Source organism: Pollicipes pollicipes, unplaced genomic scaffold (assembly GCF_011947565.3).
Source record: "Pollicipes pollicipes isolate AB1234 unplaced genomic scaffold, Ppol_2.1 Scaffold_7261;HRSCAF=8764_pilon_pilon_pilon, whole genome shotgun sequence".
NCBI classification, from domain to species: Eukaryota; Metazoa; Arthropoda; class Thecostraca; order Pollicipedomorpha; family Pollicipedidae; genus Pollicipes; species Pollicipes pollicipes.
Genome location: NW_023597054.1, coordinates 46,744,903 through 46,761,785, shown reverse-complemented (window position 1 = coordinate 46,761,785; position 16,883 = coordinate 46,744,903). Strand labels below are relative to the sequence as shown.

Genomic DNA, 16,883 nt, shown 5'->3' with positions numbered 1-16,883 from the left:
TGAATGAGGCAATTTTATGGCGATCAGTCACTTAGGCGCACAGCATGGCTTTGTCTGCCAACAAATTACGGCAGCTTCGGGCGCTTTAATCACCTTCAGCCTGACCCAAGACCACATCTTTCCTTCCTCATCATGAGCTTCTCGACATTGCTGAATCGATTGATTAAGGCCTGGTAGCGACCAAGCCAAAACGCTGGGTCTTGAACAGGTTTTGGCGTTTTTGAGTAACTGTCGACCCGATCCAAGGTCACCATATTCTACAAATGCAGACCTGTTCTGCATATTTTTTTTCATGTCGTTTCTCACGTCTGTTCTACAGATATTCCAGAGATATTCTGCCACATTTTAACGGCCACGGCGCATCAACTGGGAACGAGCTTGTGGGCGGTGGTTTAGTGTGAGCTGTTGCGTAATTTTTTAGTTTTTGAAGCTTTTCTTGATTTTTAAGTCGGTTAAAGCCACCATGATCTGTCAACGCTGGTTATCAATAATGCCGCAGTGAAACGAAATATTTTGCAGCGATCAGTACCAGAAGGTATTAGCGTTGAGCTGTTGGTAGGATTTATCCGTCGTTTAGTCCCTGCAGATTTATTTCACCTAGGCTTGCCGCGGTGCCAGCTGTCGCCGTCAGTGCGCTGCGGCGTTCGCCGGGGTTGGCGTGTTTTGGAGGGCCGGGGGAAGTGGGAAGGCGATACTGTTGCTTATCTATTTGATCCAATTGCCTTGATCTTGTTTTGTTCTTCGGATCGATATTTGTGCCTGGCATACAAACCAAGCAAGAAGCAGCCGCAATCATGTATGAAGAGGAAGGTAAGTTATTTCTGTTATAGCTACTTAGCATGCGGACTACAAAAAAAGAACATTACGCCGAAGATGTCCGGCGTAGCATCGACATCCCGGGAGTAATTGCAGTGCAGGCATGGCGTAGATACCAGAGACCCAGTTTGGTGCATTCCTGCCGCTGATTTCAGGTTGCATAAAGCCAATGTTTCCAAGAAATTATAATGTTGGTAAGACACTTCTGTGCCCCCACACAATTTTGTCATGTAAGAAGCAAAATTCAGTGCAGTTAAGCTTTTTATGAGTATGGTGCATACACACTCCAGGAGCAGTGCATTGACATGCAAGCATCTTATACAGGATTAATTTTCTTGCAGATGTTAGTACTGAAGCAGTTCTTGAAGAAGGTTGTCAGGAGAGGCCTGTGCTTTAGACATTTTATAGTTGCAAGTGCATCCAGTTTGCAGTTGCAGACTTACCTTAATGCTGACAAGCAAGACATGATCAGTAGCATATGCTATTTATTTACATGGATTTCATTAAAAACCTACCTTTTGGCATGACCAACTATTTATATTTTGCATAATTTGTCAGCATTGATATTTTGCAAGGTGTTGTGGATTGTTCCAACCATTTCCCCAAGATGGAATTAATGATGATGTAGCATTGTGCATAACCATGAAGCTGCAATGTCCTTAGACACAAGTTATTCATAAATTATGAGTATAGCACTAGACAGGTATTGCAGTTTATGGGAAACAGCACAAGGTGCCCAGATTCTGCCATCTAAATTGCATCTTTCTGTGCAATCTTACAGCAGATATCTATCAGTTTAACACTGTTTGACATGGGGCTTAGAGGCCATAAGCATGTGATCAGTTGCAAATTATAGCCAGCATGAACAAGATATTCCTTTTTCTTATATACTTTCTGAAGACATAGTGCACAGGGTTGGGCACACATCTGTGTGCTTCTAGTCACAATCTATTGGGCATGTTTATTTGCTGTACACACAAGTCTCCTTTTAGAGACAATGCTGTGCAAGTTGGTCTGTCATAAAAAAACACAGGTCTTTTTATCAGAAAATCAAACCTTACTGCCTTCATTTATTTGCATGTTTTGTCAAATCATTTTTCTCTTGTGTGACTTTGATGGTTAAGGTGATGAAAAATGTGCAATGCAGCCCTTATTTTTTTGCTCAGATTTCTTCCTTGCTTCCTATATGTTGCAGATTACCCCTATTTCATTTGTAGTGTAACACAGCATAGTTTTATGTTCTAGCATATGCAGCACCAGTTCCAGATTTTGGTTCATTTGAGTCAGCTATGGTAGAAGCAGGAAGTCTGTTTATGCATAATGTAGGAAAAGTACATTTCCACTGTCAGAACATCTGCTAATTGCTTGTAATGGACACACAGACCCAAACTATGGCAGCATATGCTTCATATAAAATAAATTGGTACAAGGCATCAAATGCTTAGCTGCTGCCCATGAATCTCGAGAGGCAGTCATGAGCTGCTTCTGGTCTGTTGTTGCCACAACAAAGTATTAAAACTTCCCACACTTTGCAGACTGGCCTTTGATACTGTAGAGGGCATAGTAAATGTGGTAAACAGATAATGGCTGGCACTTTCATTCAAAAACTAAAAGCATAGTATGTGGCACAAAACAAGAAAACATCCCGTGCCTTCCCCATTCACACAATGTTACTCTCACACCTTATGTAGTATCTAGGAACTGTCAGCACTGAAGTCACATGCATCAAGTCATGCCTTTGTTACTTGAGGGAACATTGATGCACACCTCTCAAGTCATGGACAATATATGCAGATTTTCAGAGCTCCAATATGTGTTGATGCATGCTATATTATTGAAAGACAACCTAAACTTGAACAAAAAAATATACCTCAGTTTAGTGATTGGGACAATGAAGGTTTAACTTGTCTGTGCTTTGGCATCTAAAAATCAGCATGAATATGTGACATGGACCTAGAGTCCTCCACTCAAGCAAAAACATTGTTAGCCCACTATACATATATCGTCTGGGTTGGCAATAAAGTGATGGCTATCATGTACAATGGTTGTGATTCAACATGGTAACTCTGTGTGAAGTATGAGGCAACCTGATGGCTAGGTGCAGATAATGGCCACTGTATAGTAGTCATCAGGCTTGACTGGCATTCTGGAGCAAAGATTCAGTCCTGCTTAGCCAGCTCTTCATATGTGCCTTACCAGGCACAGAATTGTAACTGAGAATGAATTGCGGGTGTTATGGTTGAAAGGTTGTTTTTAAAGCAATCACAGCAACCTGTTATTTCTGCCTGCTTTCATGTATAGTGGCATTTGCAGTGTGCAGTAGCGTTTTTAATTAATGACCTTTCAGATATGTACGAGGATGAGGAGCAGGAGGAGATCTCCTCGGAGCTCTGGCAGGAGGCCTGCTGGATCGTCATCAACTCCTACTTCGACGAGAAGGGCCTGGTCCGGCAGCAGCTGGACTCGTTCGACGAGTTCATCCAGATGTCGGTGCAGCGGATCGTGGAGGACTCGCCGGCCATCGACCTGCAGGCGGAGGCGCAGCACACCTCGGGCGAGATCGAGACGCCGGTCAGTGAGCACGCACGGCTAGCGGAGCCAGCTGCCGGTCGGCTGGCCAGTGTGAGACATTGCACTCCTGCTGCCTGGCGTTCAGCGCTGCGTCGCCCGTGAGGTTGCCGGGTTGTTCGTGAGACGGCGAGGTCGTGACTCCGTTTACGGCGACGATGAGCTCGTGACGGTACATGGTGGGGTCGTGGAGCCAGTCAGCGTGATGGTGCGCTCGTGATGTCAGTCAGCGAAGCGACGTTTTCGTGACTCCAGTTAGGGGACAGTGAGCTCGCGTCCCCGGCTGATGAGGAGTTGGTGGTGCCAGTTAGTGAGTAGGTGAGGTCAGGAGGCTGGTCAAGGAGGTGGTGAGTTAACGTCACTAGTCACTCTGTGAGTTCGAAACTCCAGTTGAGTCCGGTGTGACAATCTTTGAGGCGGTAGCTTTAGATTCTTGTCAGTGATGATACGTTTTAGAGCCCATGCAGTATGATGATGGGTCAATGTCAATGGGTCAAAGTCAATGCCCAGTCGGTGGGATAATGAGTTCGAGAGCTCAGTCAGTAGGACTGTGATTACGTGTCAGGTGAATGCTATGGTACCCCTCAGATCAGTACCCCGCATTGCTTTTTCGGAGCCTTGAGGATTTTACCTTGGGACAATGACGAGGCATTGCTGATATGTCGCAAACCATAGGATGTTCGAGCCCCCAAAAACCGGGAATGTACAGGGACCGCAAGGCTGGTGCGACGGTCTGGGCCGCGCGTGACCCACAGCGTGCTGTGCTCCCCAGCCGCGCTACCTGCTGAAGTTCGAGCAGATCTACCTCTCGAAGCCGACCCACTGGGAGACGGATGGCGCGCCGAGCGCCATGTTCCCGAACGAGGCGCGCCTGCGCAACCTGGTCTACTCGGCCCCGCTCTACGTGGACATCACGAAGACGGTCATCAAGGACGGCGAGCAGCCTGTTGTCACACAGGAGCAGAAGACCTTCATCGGTACGGCGCGGGCGGCAGGGCCGGGCGCGTCGCCGCGTGCTCAAAGGTCGTCGAGAGCGCGGGGGCGAACAGGTTGACGCTCAGAATGATCGCTGCCGTCCACGCGCCCCCAAGCCCAAATAAGAAACATATGGGCTATTTGCGTGCCTGTGTTTTCGCAAGTGCGTGCGTGTGTGTGTGCGTGCGTGCGCGCGTGCGTGCGTACGAGCGTGTCTGTGTTATGTGTTTGTCTGGGAGGTCGTGTGCCCCGTGCGTGCCGGCGCGCTCCGGCCGATGCGGTGCGATGGTTCGGTGGTAGGTCTGAGACGACCGTGCGGTGTTCGGCAGGCAAGATCCCCATCATGCTGCGCTCCACACACTGCCTGCTGTCGGGCCTGACGGACCGCGATTTGACGCAGCTCAACGAGTGCCCGCTCGACCCGGGCGGCTACTTCATCATCAACGGCTCGGAGAAGGTGAGGGAGCCGCGGGCCGGCCGGCGAACGACGATGTGGACTCTGGCCGCCTGGCGGCGCGCCGGACCTGGCAGCCGCGCGCGCCGCCAGGTCCGGGGCGGGGCTGGTGGGGGGTGTCGTGAAGTGGAGCGATGGAAAGTCGTGATCGCCAGGTATGCCCCTGTGCTCTTGACTTGACTTGACTACAATTCGTGGTTTACTGCCCTTGTTGATATGGTTCTGAAATGTGAGTAATCTCTGTGCTGCTGTGCGCTTCTTGAAACAAATGCCAGGTTCTGGGGGCTACGCTTATGCATGTTGGCATTACATTGGTAATGCGGTTCATGTTTTGTTGTTGGAAAAACATTCCGAAAAACAGTGCATTGAATTTGAGCAGCCCAGCATCCTTTGATACAAATATCGATTGTGTGTTACTGTTTTGCCATGCGCTTGGAAGACACACGTACAAAGTCGTCTTGCTTCAGGTTCTCATCGCCCAAGAGAAAATGGCGACCAACACGGTGTACGTGTTCAGCATGAAGGACGGCAAGTACGCGTTCAAGGCGGAGATTCGCTCGGCGGTGGAGTACTCGTCTCGGCCCACCTCTACGCTGTGGGTCAATATGCTGGCCAGGAGCGGACAGGTGGGCGGGCCGCAGAGGCCAGCGGCAGTCTTACCGACGGCCGCTGCAGCACGTGTGCCGGTGTCCAGGTGGCCCATGTGATGCTCCGCAGAGGCCTGGCGCCAGGCCGTCTTACGGGCGGCCGCGGCAGCACGTGTGTTGGTGTCCAGGTGGCTCGTTGTGATGCTCCGCAAAGGCCTGGCCCCCGGCCGTGCTACCGTCGGCCGTTGTAGCACGCGTGTCGGTGTCGAGGTGGCACCTGAGTTAAGATATCATACATGACATCATCATCATCATCATCATCATCATCATCATCATCATCATCATCATCATCATCATCATCCTGACATCACACATATGAGTCCAGAAGTAATAGTCGTTTTCGATATATAATTGGAAGCAAATCAGTACAACTTAAAATGGGTCACGTGGTAGCACCATCTCAATCACAAAACACGTTGCTGTGCGCATCATTTAGCTTGTTCGAAGCTGGTTCAAAAGTTGAAATTGTGTCATTCGTTTTTTGGTGGCGCCATAACTTAATAAACGCTCATTTTGGAATTGATTCATCTTAGTTAGGTTAGGTTAGGTTAGGTTCTTAGCAATTTGCGCGTGTGCAGATGCCTGTATCTACGACGCGTCAAGTGCAATACCGTCGACGCCCACGTGCAATACCGTCGTCGTTTTGCTCTTGCTCGTTCTCCGCGATGGCTGCCATTGCACGATTCGGCCTGTGTCTTCAAGACGACCACTGCCTGTTTTCCAGAACGTGAAGAAGTCTGCGATCGGTCAGCGGATCATCGCCATCTTGCCGTACATCAAGCAGGAGATCCCGATCATGATCGTTTTCCGAGCGCTGGGCTTCGTCGCCGACCGGGACATCCTCGAGCACATCATCTACGACTTCGACGACCCCGAGATGATGGAGATGGTGGGTGGAATGGGCGGTGATGGTGCGATAGGGCCCCCGCGGCTGGCCCGGTACCGACTGTGATGTTCGGCAGGGGCAAGGCAATCCCTGTGGTCTGGCGAGACGTTAGTCGCGTCCGTTCGGTGCTTCCAGGTGAAGCCCTCGCTGGACGAGGCGTTCGTCATCCAGGAGCAGAACGTGGCGCTCAATTTCATCGGCGCTCGCGGAGCCAAGCCAGGCGTGACGAAGGAGAAGCGTATCAAGTACGCGCGCGAGATTCTGCAGAAGGAGATGCTGCCCCACGTCGGCGTGTCCGACTTCTGCGAGACCAAGAAGGCTTACTTCCTCGGGTAGGCACGCTTTTTTCGACATTGCCCGATTTTTCGTCGGCATGCGTTAAGCGGGACAACCTTAAACCATACACAGAGTTAATGATCGTTTAGTGCCATAGCGTTGAGCAGTATTCAGGCCGGCTGCCCTGGGGCTGGGGTGTAGCTGTTGACCTCGTGCCGTCCGCGCCGTGCCGGCCGTGAGCTGGGTACGGTCGGTGGCCGCAGGTACATGGTGCACCGTCTGCTGATGGCCTCGCTGAGCCGGCGCGAGCTGGACGACCGTGATCACTACGGCAACAAGCGGCTGGACCTGGCCGGACCGCTGCTGGCCTTCCTCTTCAGGGGGTACGCACGGCACGGCAGCCGCTCGGGCGCCGCGGCGTCCGCCAGACCGGCCGGCCACGAAACTTGTCAAGCTGTCCTGCAGCAAACGTTTCCTGCGTGGTTTGGACTATGACCTACAGTCTGCAGAGCTCGTTGGATGTCAAGTGCTGTGTTTGCGTAGGCCAAACATCCTTTTTCGGCACATTACCCATGGTTAAGCAATTTTTGACCAGTAATTTTGTATCATATATTAGTAAGACGATGTGTACTTATCTACTATGCGCGCTACAGATGATATTGTTTGATGGTGAATTCAGCAGCCCGGAGTCACATGCTACTATGTTTCGGAGCCCTCCAATGATGGCGCACCGCTTTCAGGCTGTTCAAGAACCTGCTGAAGGAGGTCCGCATGTACGCCCAGAAATTCATCGACAACGGCAAAGACTTTGGCCTGCACCTGGCCGTCAAGACCTCCACCATCACGGATGGCCTCAAGTACTCACTGGCCACCGGCAACTGGGGTGACCAGAAGAAGGCGCACCAGGCGCGCGCCGGCGTCTCCCAGGCGAGTGGCGGCGGCGCGCCGAGCGGAGGACCACGCCGGCTGCCGACCGGAGCGCCAATCCGGGCGGCGCGCTGCTCGCACGCCTGACCACGGGGGAGTAGGCGCTATATTGTTTCGGTTACTATCAGGAGTCATTGCTCCGTTGAGAGTGGTGTTGTGAGCGACGAACCGTGCAGGCGGGGCGGCCAGCTTTGTCGGTGGCCATCGAAGCGGAGTGCACGGCGTTGTAACGCTCGCCGTGGCGATCAGGGATGGTATCCCCGTCCCTGGCGTACTGTCGCTCCTGGTATGGGGCCGCAGCGTTCGAAATAATAACGGAAGCCCGCTGTCGCGGATACGCTTTTGCGACCACCGAAAACAGTACAGTGGCGAGTGATGTTGCGAAGTCGGTGGCGGGCGTACCATGTCGCCGGGTGGTGACGTGCCGTGTCAACGCTTCCGCCGCCGCGCAGGTGCTGAACCGGCTGACGTTCGCCTCGACGCTGTCCCACCTACGACGGGTGAACTCGCCGATCGGCCGCGACGGCAAGCTGGCTAAGCCGCGCCAGCTGCACAACACGCTCTGGGGCATGATCTGCCCGGCCGAGACGCCCGAGGGCGCCGCCGTCGGTCAGTTCCGCGTCCCGTCGGTCAGGGCAGCCGCTGATGCGCCTGCCGGTGTCCTGTTCAGCCGGTGCTCGCCGCTGTCGTCGCCGCTGTTGATCAGTTGGCGGCTCCCACCGCTCGCTCCCTATCGCGTGAAGCGCCGTGTCAGCACGAGTGTTGCCTGCAGTGGATCGGATGCTGCAGTTGTGGGGGCGGCACCGGGCCGGCCGCCGCCGCCGCCCGTCCGATGACGCTCAGGCCGCGCCCGCGGCGGACTGACGGGCGCGTGTGTGACGGCTCCCAGGTCTGGTGAAGAACCTGGCGCTGATGGCCTACATCTCGGTCGGCTCGCAGCCGTCTCCCATCCTCGAGTTCCTGGAGGAGTGGAGCATGGAGAACCTGGAGGAGATCGCGCCCAGCGCCATCATCGAGTCAGTGTCCAGACAGACGGGCGGCCGTCTACGGCACTGGTGTAGCCGCTCAGTGCCGCTGTCGCGTTTACTGTGGCGATGCTGCCGTCTCATTAGAGCCGGCAATAGCACGCTGATGCTGGATTTGTGCCAGTGCGTTGTCTGATGCGGACTTTGTTGCGTTCGTGTGTTGTTTTTCCTCCATACTCCGGCTGTGAAGGACCGCATTGTGCGGCCGTGTCTCAGGTGGATGTCATTGTTTATCTGAGTCACTGAAAATCAAAACATTCACTACATATTTCTATGTTGTTTGATGATGTTCATAGCGAACTCACGATATTGCTCCATTGTTGTTGGCTTACCAAACATTCATATGATCAGAAACGTGGAAGATGCGCTCCTATTTGCCTGAACAGTGGTTACAGAAATATCGTTCACAAAGGGGTCTTGGAAGGAGTGTCACACCATCAGCATAGCTGAGGTGCTTAATCCGGCCTCTGCTCATCCGCAGCGCCACCAAGATCTTCGTGAACGGTTGCTGGGTGGGGATCCACCGGGACCCGGAACAGCTGATGACCACCCTGCGCAAGCTGCGCCGCCAGATGGACATCATCGTGTCGGAGGTGGGACTGGCGCGCCGTGTCAGAGCCCGTACCCGAGCCGCGATCCTTACCGGCTGGCGACGGGCACCAGCCGTGTGGACGGATCGTGGATGTGCTTCACCAGGCGACCCTCGGGGAGGATCGGAACTTTGGGGGGCATGGCTGATGGCCGGTACCGGTGGTATTGGGATGCAGCTGATCAGCATGTTCCGCCGGCCGTGACCGCCCGCCGTCCCCAGGTGTGCATGGTGCGGGACATCCGGGACAGGGAGATCCGCATCTACACGGACGCCGGCCGCATCTGCCGGCCGTTGCTCATCGTGGAGAAGGGCCAGGCTGCTGCTGAAGAAGCGGCACATCGACATGCTGAAGGAGCGGGAGTATAACAACTACAGGTACGCCGGGGTTTGGCGTCCAGCTCGGGCATGCTCTCCCCCCCCCCCCCCTTGCTTCTCACCTGGTCGCAGGGACGGCGGTGAGGGGTTATAGGCACTTTGCGAACAATCCGCCGAAAGGATCAATTGTTACCGATGTAGACCGTTGAAGCGTGATTAAATGTTTGGAGAACTCTGGTTGCGTGTATTCGGTGTAGTGATTTGGGCCTCTCTCGCATGGGAAGCATTCACGTGGACGGGGAGTCACGCAGACAGCACAACCGCTGATTACCTCAGACCCTCGTGTGCCGCGTGCTAGTTTACGTCGCAGCGGACCAGCGGCGGCTGCTGCTGCTGCCCGTCCCCGCCTGCCGACGCCTCATTCCTGCCCGCTAGGCCCTCGTCCCCGTCCTTGGGATCCCGTCCCCGCCTGCTGGGGCCTTGTCCCCGCCTGCTGGGGCCTCTTCCCTGCCCGCTGAAGCCTCGTCCCTGTCCGCTGGGGCCTCATCTCTGCTGGGCCTCGTCCCTGCCCGCTGAGGCCTCGTTCCGCCCGCTGGGGCCTCGTCCCTACCGTGCGACAGGCCCACTGAACGCTGCGACATCCTTCGCTTGAAATATGGTGTGCACCGGAAGCCTGCCGTCCATTCTCGCGTGAGTCTGACGCGGCCGGCCGTCCGACCAGCTGGCACGACCTGGTGGCCTCCGGCGTGGTGGAGTACATCGACTGCCTGGAGGAGGAGACCACCATGATCGCCATGACGCCGGACGACCTGAGCGGCGAGAAGGACAACGTCTACTGCACCACCTACACCCACTGCGAGATCCACCCCGCCATGATCCTGGGCGTCTGCGCCTCCATCATCCCCTTCCCCGATCACAACCAGAGCCCGAGGAACACGTACCAGGTGGGTGTATGACCTGCCAGGCTGGCTCGCCCTGCGCTGCCAGGCGCGGAATGAGCGACCGGCTCTGGCAGGTTGTGGTTATGGTGGTCATAGGCTGTGGTTATGGCGGCCCATGAGTTGTTTTGGCTCAGCTCAGGAACCGGTTGTCTTGTTAAACTTTTGGCCACCGGTTAGGAAGGCGACAGAAAGGAGATCGGGTGGCACTCACATTCACAAGATCATGTTCTTGATGCCTGGATCAATCCTCCGCATTAGCAGTTCATCCGTATTTGATGCTCTTGTAGTTTGATAGCTTACTCACGCACTGACATGATGGCAGGCATTTTCATTTGTCATGAGAAACAACCGATTTGACGCGCGGTGCTTCGCCATTCAGCCTTTGTACGGGGCAACCTGTCGGCGGACGGGGGATGCCGGCCAAAAGCCGACGGGTCCAGCTGGTTGCTACCAAAACTATCGTACAAAACCGACAACTTCCCCCGTTGTTCCCAGTCTGTCGTTTATCCGTTTATCGTCCCAACCAGGCCCAGTGCTGTTTTAATTCAGCGATCGGACGGGAACGGCGTATTCAGCGTGGTACGGTCGTTGCCGGGTTGGTCTGTCGCCGATGGCCGAGCAAATGTTGCCGACGGCTGGGTCAGGCGTGCTGGCGTGGCTTTGGTATTACTATTATTTTACTTTTTCTGTGAAGACGACCGGTGCTGAAGATGCTTGAAATTTTGCGGGATTATGGAGATGAACTGGACCCCTCGCGCAATAGTATCGGGGCGCAGCTCCCTCGCCGCCTGCCACGAGCGCACGGCGTCGTCTGTTTTGGCGTTTTTGGGCCATTTGGGAGCATAGATGTTTTTGTAGGTCAAGTTGTTACGGCGGCTGAACTACAGCGCAATGCAGATATCGCATTCGCAAATAGGCATCCAGCTGTAGGAATTGTCCGTTCCTCTCGGTAACAAGACATCCGGCTGCACAGGGGACCGAGCGTGACTTGGTGAGGTTTGATATATTAGGGTTAGAGCTGGTCGTCCGGACCATAGGCGCGGCCTGGGGAGGGACACATGGGGCTGTATCTCTCCCCCCCCCCCCGCCGCCCCCGTAAGAAACAAGCGCCTTTTTCTTCACCACAACAGCACAAGTCCGCAATTAGGGAAGATATTTCGGCCTTGCACTTCAGTGACTTTCAGGGGCAGTGGCATGTTGCGTTCAATTGCCAGATGACATGGCCAGCGCACAGCCCAGAGGACAGGGACGTAGTTGCGCAGAATAAGTTAAGGTAGTGGGTTGAGTGGTGGAGATGGGTACACCTACCCCAAACTGTATCCAAAAGTGTGTTTCTCCCCGAATTTAACCCTTGTTCATGTTGGGGCGTGGGGAGGCGGGGGGCCTTTCCAGCTGAATAGGAAGCCGTATTCCTGTTAGTGGCCATAATATTCATATTACCTTACACACATGTTCAGCACGCAGCTGAGATGATGTGGGCGCCAGGACGAACTAACATCGGCTGCCCATCGATGCGTCAGGCGCTGTACCTAGTAGCATTTCTAGCCCTGCAGTTTGCGCACAGTGCGTAGACTCTGCGAATGGGCTGGGACTCGATCCTGAAAAGATTCACTTCCGTAACAAATCCTGGAAGCCTCCCCCGTCGCAAATCCTGGCTGCACCCTGGTCCCGCATTGGTCTTCCGCATAAGGAATAGTCATTTTCTCGGCAAGTCAGGCAATATGCTTTAGGGTGTATCGGATTTTTGCACTGAAGGATTCGTGTCGAAATTTGATGACAAGTGAGAGGGTCTCGTGGATTCTCCCCATCGGGCTGAAATGTCTGCGTTATGGTTGAGTAATGTGTTGTAGATGTTAGGCACGTCAAGTTATGGTTGGATGATGTTTGGTAGATATTAGGCTTGTCGATATTTAAATCGTGTTGTAGGCCAAGGAGCGGAGAAAAAAATACTGCTTACAATTTAGGTGCACAGTATATACAGTTGATTGTCCCGTATAATGCAATTTTTGTACGCTTTTACATTCAACCCGGTCGTCATAAGCACCCCGTTTTTCGCACTCTGGTGTGGCGCGGTTTGTTAACCTAGCCACTGTATTAATGTGGGGGACTGACAGTGCTCCGTCACGGAAGACGGGATAGGCGGGGGGAGGGGGGGGGGAGGGATGGGACAGGGTTCCTTTTCCCGACGCGTCTCTTTTTGAGCGCCGGGCTATTATCCTTGTCGGATGAAATATTGTGGATGTGTGTGTTTTGTAAGGAAGGGCGTACTCAGCGTAGTGAGATCTCTGTGGGGGTCGCCACTTCCGAATATGCTGCTGACCGCCTTCGTGTGCAGAATGTCTGTTTCGTTTGCTGGTCGTGGGCGCCGAGGTCACCAGAACGTGACCCGTCTGCCCGGTCTTCGATCCTGGCTGGCTCATCTGCAAGCCATCCTGCTCAGTTGGCGATGCGTCCACGTGCACACATGTGCCGGGCTGCCAGCGGTAGTTCTTGGCCCCAAGGCCGGGTTCAGAATGCCGCCTTCGGGATAGGGGTGGGGGTGGGCTGACGATTTTCAAAAGCTGACTCGAATTCTAAATTGTTAGATGTTTGCCCAACTTGGGTCATCTTGCGGGGTCGTGACTTGTTTGTCCGCCTCCCTCCCCCCCCCCCCATGAGTCCTGTTCCGGCCTACTCTCAGTACCCCTGTCATGAAGACGAGGCTCCGATCCCGGCTCCGGCTGGCTCCCTGATTACCTCAGCCCGGGGTTACCGGATCCCACCGGCTGTTTTGCAAACACCGGGCTCAAGTTCCTGGCCATCATTGGTTCATTAAAAAAGACATGGGCAGGTGGTTCCCATTCGCTCCTTCACTGGTAATATGCCATGATTCGTAGTTCCCCGTAAGTTTTCTACACAAAACACACCCTGGTTCCATTGGTCCTTTCACAGGCACCACTCACCGGTTCCAAGTCACTGACTTTCTCAAAGGCCAGAGCCTGGTTGCGGTTTCCATTCGTAAGCTCACAAAACACTAGAACTCTTTGTTTGCTTCTGATTGGCTGTTCCCTAGCAGCAGCTCGGGATAGCAGCTCGAGATCATGGGATGCCCCTGAAGATATGGCGTCTGAAATAAAAAATATCCGGCCAATGTGCCGTCATATTTACTTGTGCCGGTGTGTATATAAGGGCATCATGTGGGTACGCGCTGGATCTTGACAACAATGTGAGATACTCATCCGAGATGCTGGTTCCCATTCGTTCTCTTAACGTAAGAGATCTTGGTTCTTTGGCCATGTTGAGGCCGGGTCTTGGTTCTTGTTGAACCCGTCGGCATAATTCCAGGCTGTCTTGATATTTGCTAGATCCCCACGCATATTCTGAGCCAGGTCTTCCAGACATATGCCTAGGACCCCACAAAATATATCAGAATGTCACAAGGATAGAAGACTGTGGCATCCTGTATCCACTTTGAGACCCAGGCACATGTCCATCCTCGTTCTTGCCATGTCTCGATGTAGTGTTACGCTGGATTCTGGTTCTTGCTCTGCCTCTCCGGCTGGATTTCCAATTGGTTTTTGGATGCTTGGTCTGGCGGTAGGAGACAGGAAGTGATCGTCAAGAAAAATCTTAAAAGCCATGCAGGTGCCATGTTGCACGCTCATTACATCGGTGTTAGGCTGCTGTTGCTGTATCGTACGATTTGCCTCGATGTTGGAGCCCGACTGCCAACGGACGAGGTGGCCGAGTGGTTAAGGCGTTGGACTGCTAATCCAATGGGCTCTGCCCGCGTGGGTTCGAATCCCATCCTCGTCGACTGTTTTCACTTGGTATTCTGTGATGCATCGCGCCTGATTAAAAGCTATCAGTTTCCCACGCATTTTGAAGGTTTCGTGGCTTGCAATCGTTCCAATTTTTGCTTCAAACCTAAGGCCTCTTTGGATGGGATTTTGCCAGTTGCTCACCTTCACCGAACCGGGGCCACAGTAGCTATTCCACGTGAAATGCGGCATCGTTAGTTGTACAGTCGTATTTCGTACATCGTTGTGAGGAACGTTTGGTAGAGCAAATCGAGCATGTTTTATCCTTGTGTCACAAATTATTACATCTATGAGAGACCTACAATATATAGTTCATTGTTGTCACGAGATGTATGCAGTACGCGTGCCGTGATGGCGGGAAGACGGTATTGGAATAACTGGGGGCTTATTGCACGTGCTTCCTGCAGTTTCCCAGCGGTTGATGTGAGCCGTGGCATGACATTGCATATGAGGGTCATGCCCAGTAGGCATTAACTCCTCCCGCTGTATCTCCAGTATCCCCAGTGCCGCAGCAAAACAGTCGGAAAGGCACCTGCCCAAACTACGTTGCTGAGTTCCTGGTGTGTTATGTTACGTAATTTGGGGAAATGTCGGTTGCTGCGGCTGATCTGACCGCAAAATTATTAGCAACTTTGTACTAGGGACGGTGAAAATGTTTACATTCCATCATACCATTATACTATGTGTATGCCCAGCCTGGTCCGCGAATATTGTAATATCGCATGCTAAAAACTATGCTCAAATCGCTCCCATTGAATACGCCACCCGCAGATATTGCTTGGTGTCTTGGCAGGGAAGCAGGATTAAGTTTTAAGTCAAAGCTCATCATCAACTTACCACTGTCAGTTAATTTAGTGCTCGAAAGCTGGAAAGCAATGCTCCACAACCACACGGCAAACTTAAATTCAGGGCCTGACTGATGTGTCCATTAGGCTGCAGTTGGTTAAGTATTACCTTTTCCCTATCGGGTTTGGTCTAGTCGTCACTGGCATAATGCGATTTCACTGTTTATGGGAGGACATACTCTCGTTTCGCAAGCTATATTTCATGACAAATGCTTACGGCGTGGTTTTCATTTTCGCACGTCCATAACTTATTGCGCAGGCAATATCTTACCCTGAGAACTGTGTACATCCTGTAAAACAGAACGCAAAATGCATGCTCTGCCAGCAGCGAATGTAAGTGGCACTGGTATGCAAAATGCAGTTGACGTTATCTCTGACAGGTATGATCTCAATGGAAGATTATTCATCTTGAATGAAAAAGTATGGGGCTTCTTATAAGGTGGTGGAGATAGTAGTGTGCGGTACATTTTGTCACGCTTTTTGAGTGTTTACGATTATACGCCATGGGATTCGGGCCAGTCTGATAACTTCCCGGCGACGGGAAGACTCTATATCCTCCGTTGTATGACATGGTGGCATCGCATACCCGTATTTTTGGTAAATAGTCGAGTGTTATGTTGACCGATAGGCGACTGGGTCCCGTATTATTGGTAAATAGGCGAGAGTGCTGTTGACCGACAGACACTGGCAAGGATTATGATATTAAGGTCACGTGACCACTGTTTCCGTCCTCAGTGATTCCTGAAGATCGCCCCGCAGTTTGTGATGCACAGTATTTCTCTGTTGTACGGCCGCTGCCGACGCTTCCGCATTGTTGGGCCGCACTCCCGCCGTGCTTGGCCTCGCCCGGGCCGCCGCTCACGCGTGCCCGTCCCCCGTTCCAGAGCGCCATGGGTAAGCAGGCCATGGGCGTGTACATCACCAACTACCACGTGCGCATGGACACGCTGGCGCACGTGCTGTTCTACCCGCAAAAGCCGCTGGTGACCACGCGCAGCATGGAGTACCTGCGCTTCCGCGAGCTGCCAGCCGGCATCAACTCGATCGTGGCGATCGCCTGCTACACCGGCTACAACCAGGAGGACTCGGTGGTCATGAACGCCTCGGCCGTGGAGCGCGGCTTCTTCCGCTCCTGCTTCTACCGCAGCTACAAGGTGGGCCCGGCGCGGTGCGGACCGCCGCGCGGAACCGGAACCGGGGCCTCGACAGACGCGGTCGGGAGGTGACCGGAGCTCAGTCGACCGGTGGTTTGCTGCCGGGTGATGAGCGCACGAGTAAACTAAACCACGGAGCGGTCTGTATTTGTCCAGGAGCAGCGTAGTTGATTCGGTGTGCATAGCTGGATTTCGCGGGTGGTGACTGTGCCCACCAGATACGCGCCTTTTCGCCATACTTCACCCGTTTTGTGCCGCCTGCGTGAGCCCCTCGCATTGCTGAGTTTACCACCGGCCAACGCGACGAGCGTTAACTCCCAACGCATGATCACGACGGCCGCTGTGTCCCAGCTCCCTTGTGTGACGTCACCGTCCCGTCTTGTGACGTCACCACCGGTCGCGGACAGGACGCCGAGACGAAGAAGATCGGAGACCAGGAGGAGACGTTCGAGCGGCCGTCGCGCGACACGTGCCAGGGCATGCGCAACGCCATCTACGAGAAGCTAGACGACGACGGCATCGTGGCGCCGGGCGTGCGCGTCTCCGGCGATGACGTCATCATCGGCAAGACGATCGTGCTGCCCGAGAATGACGACGAGGTGGGTGCGCGGCGTCGGCTGGTGGCGCCGCCGCCGGCGGACGGGACGTCGTGTTCCGAGTCG

The 16,883-nt window shown here is 53.7% G+C and overlaps 1 protein-coding gene and 1 non-coding gene across 2 annotated transcripts in view; both read left to right on the top strand.

Moving 5' to 3' along the window:
* The first annotated feature begins 645 nt into the window (after positions 1-645).
* LOC119111529 (DNA-directed RNA polymerase II subunit RPB2-like) overlaps positions 646-16,883 on the top strand; it is a 17,495-nt gene continuing 1,257 nt past the window's right edge. Inside the window, 17 exon segments of the mRNA XM_037235343.1 lie at positions 646-810; positions 3,164-3,387; positions 4,157-4,361; positions 4,689-4,816; positions 5,281-5,439; positions 6,185-6,349; positions 6,482-6,678; positions 6,886-7,005; positions 7,363-7,549; positions 8,002-8,158; positions 8,439-8,565; positions 9,056-9,167; positions 9,386-9,480; positions 9,482-9,541; positions 10,203-10,425; positions 15,952-16,221; positions 16,629-16,820. Coding sequence (XP_037091238.1) covers positions 795-810; positions 3,164-3,387; positions 4,157-4,361; positions 4,689-4,816; positions 5,281-5,439; positions 6,185-6,349; positions 6,482-6,678; positions 6,886-7,005; positions 7,363-7,549; positions 8,002-8,158; positions 8,439-8,565; positions 9,056-9,167; positions 9,386-9,480; positions 9,482-9,541; positions 10,203-10,425; positions 15,952-16,221; positions 16,629-16,820 — 2,637 coding nt within the window. The 5' untranslated portion in view covers positions 646-794.
* On the top strand, positions 14,136-14,217 carry TRNAS-GCU (transfer RNA serine (anticodon GCU)). The gene has a single exon. It is a non-coding gene; the product is annotated as a tRNA-Ser (tRNA).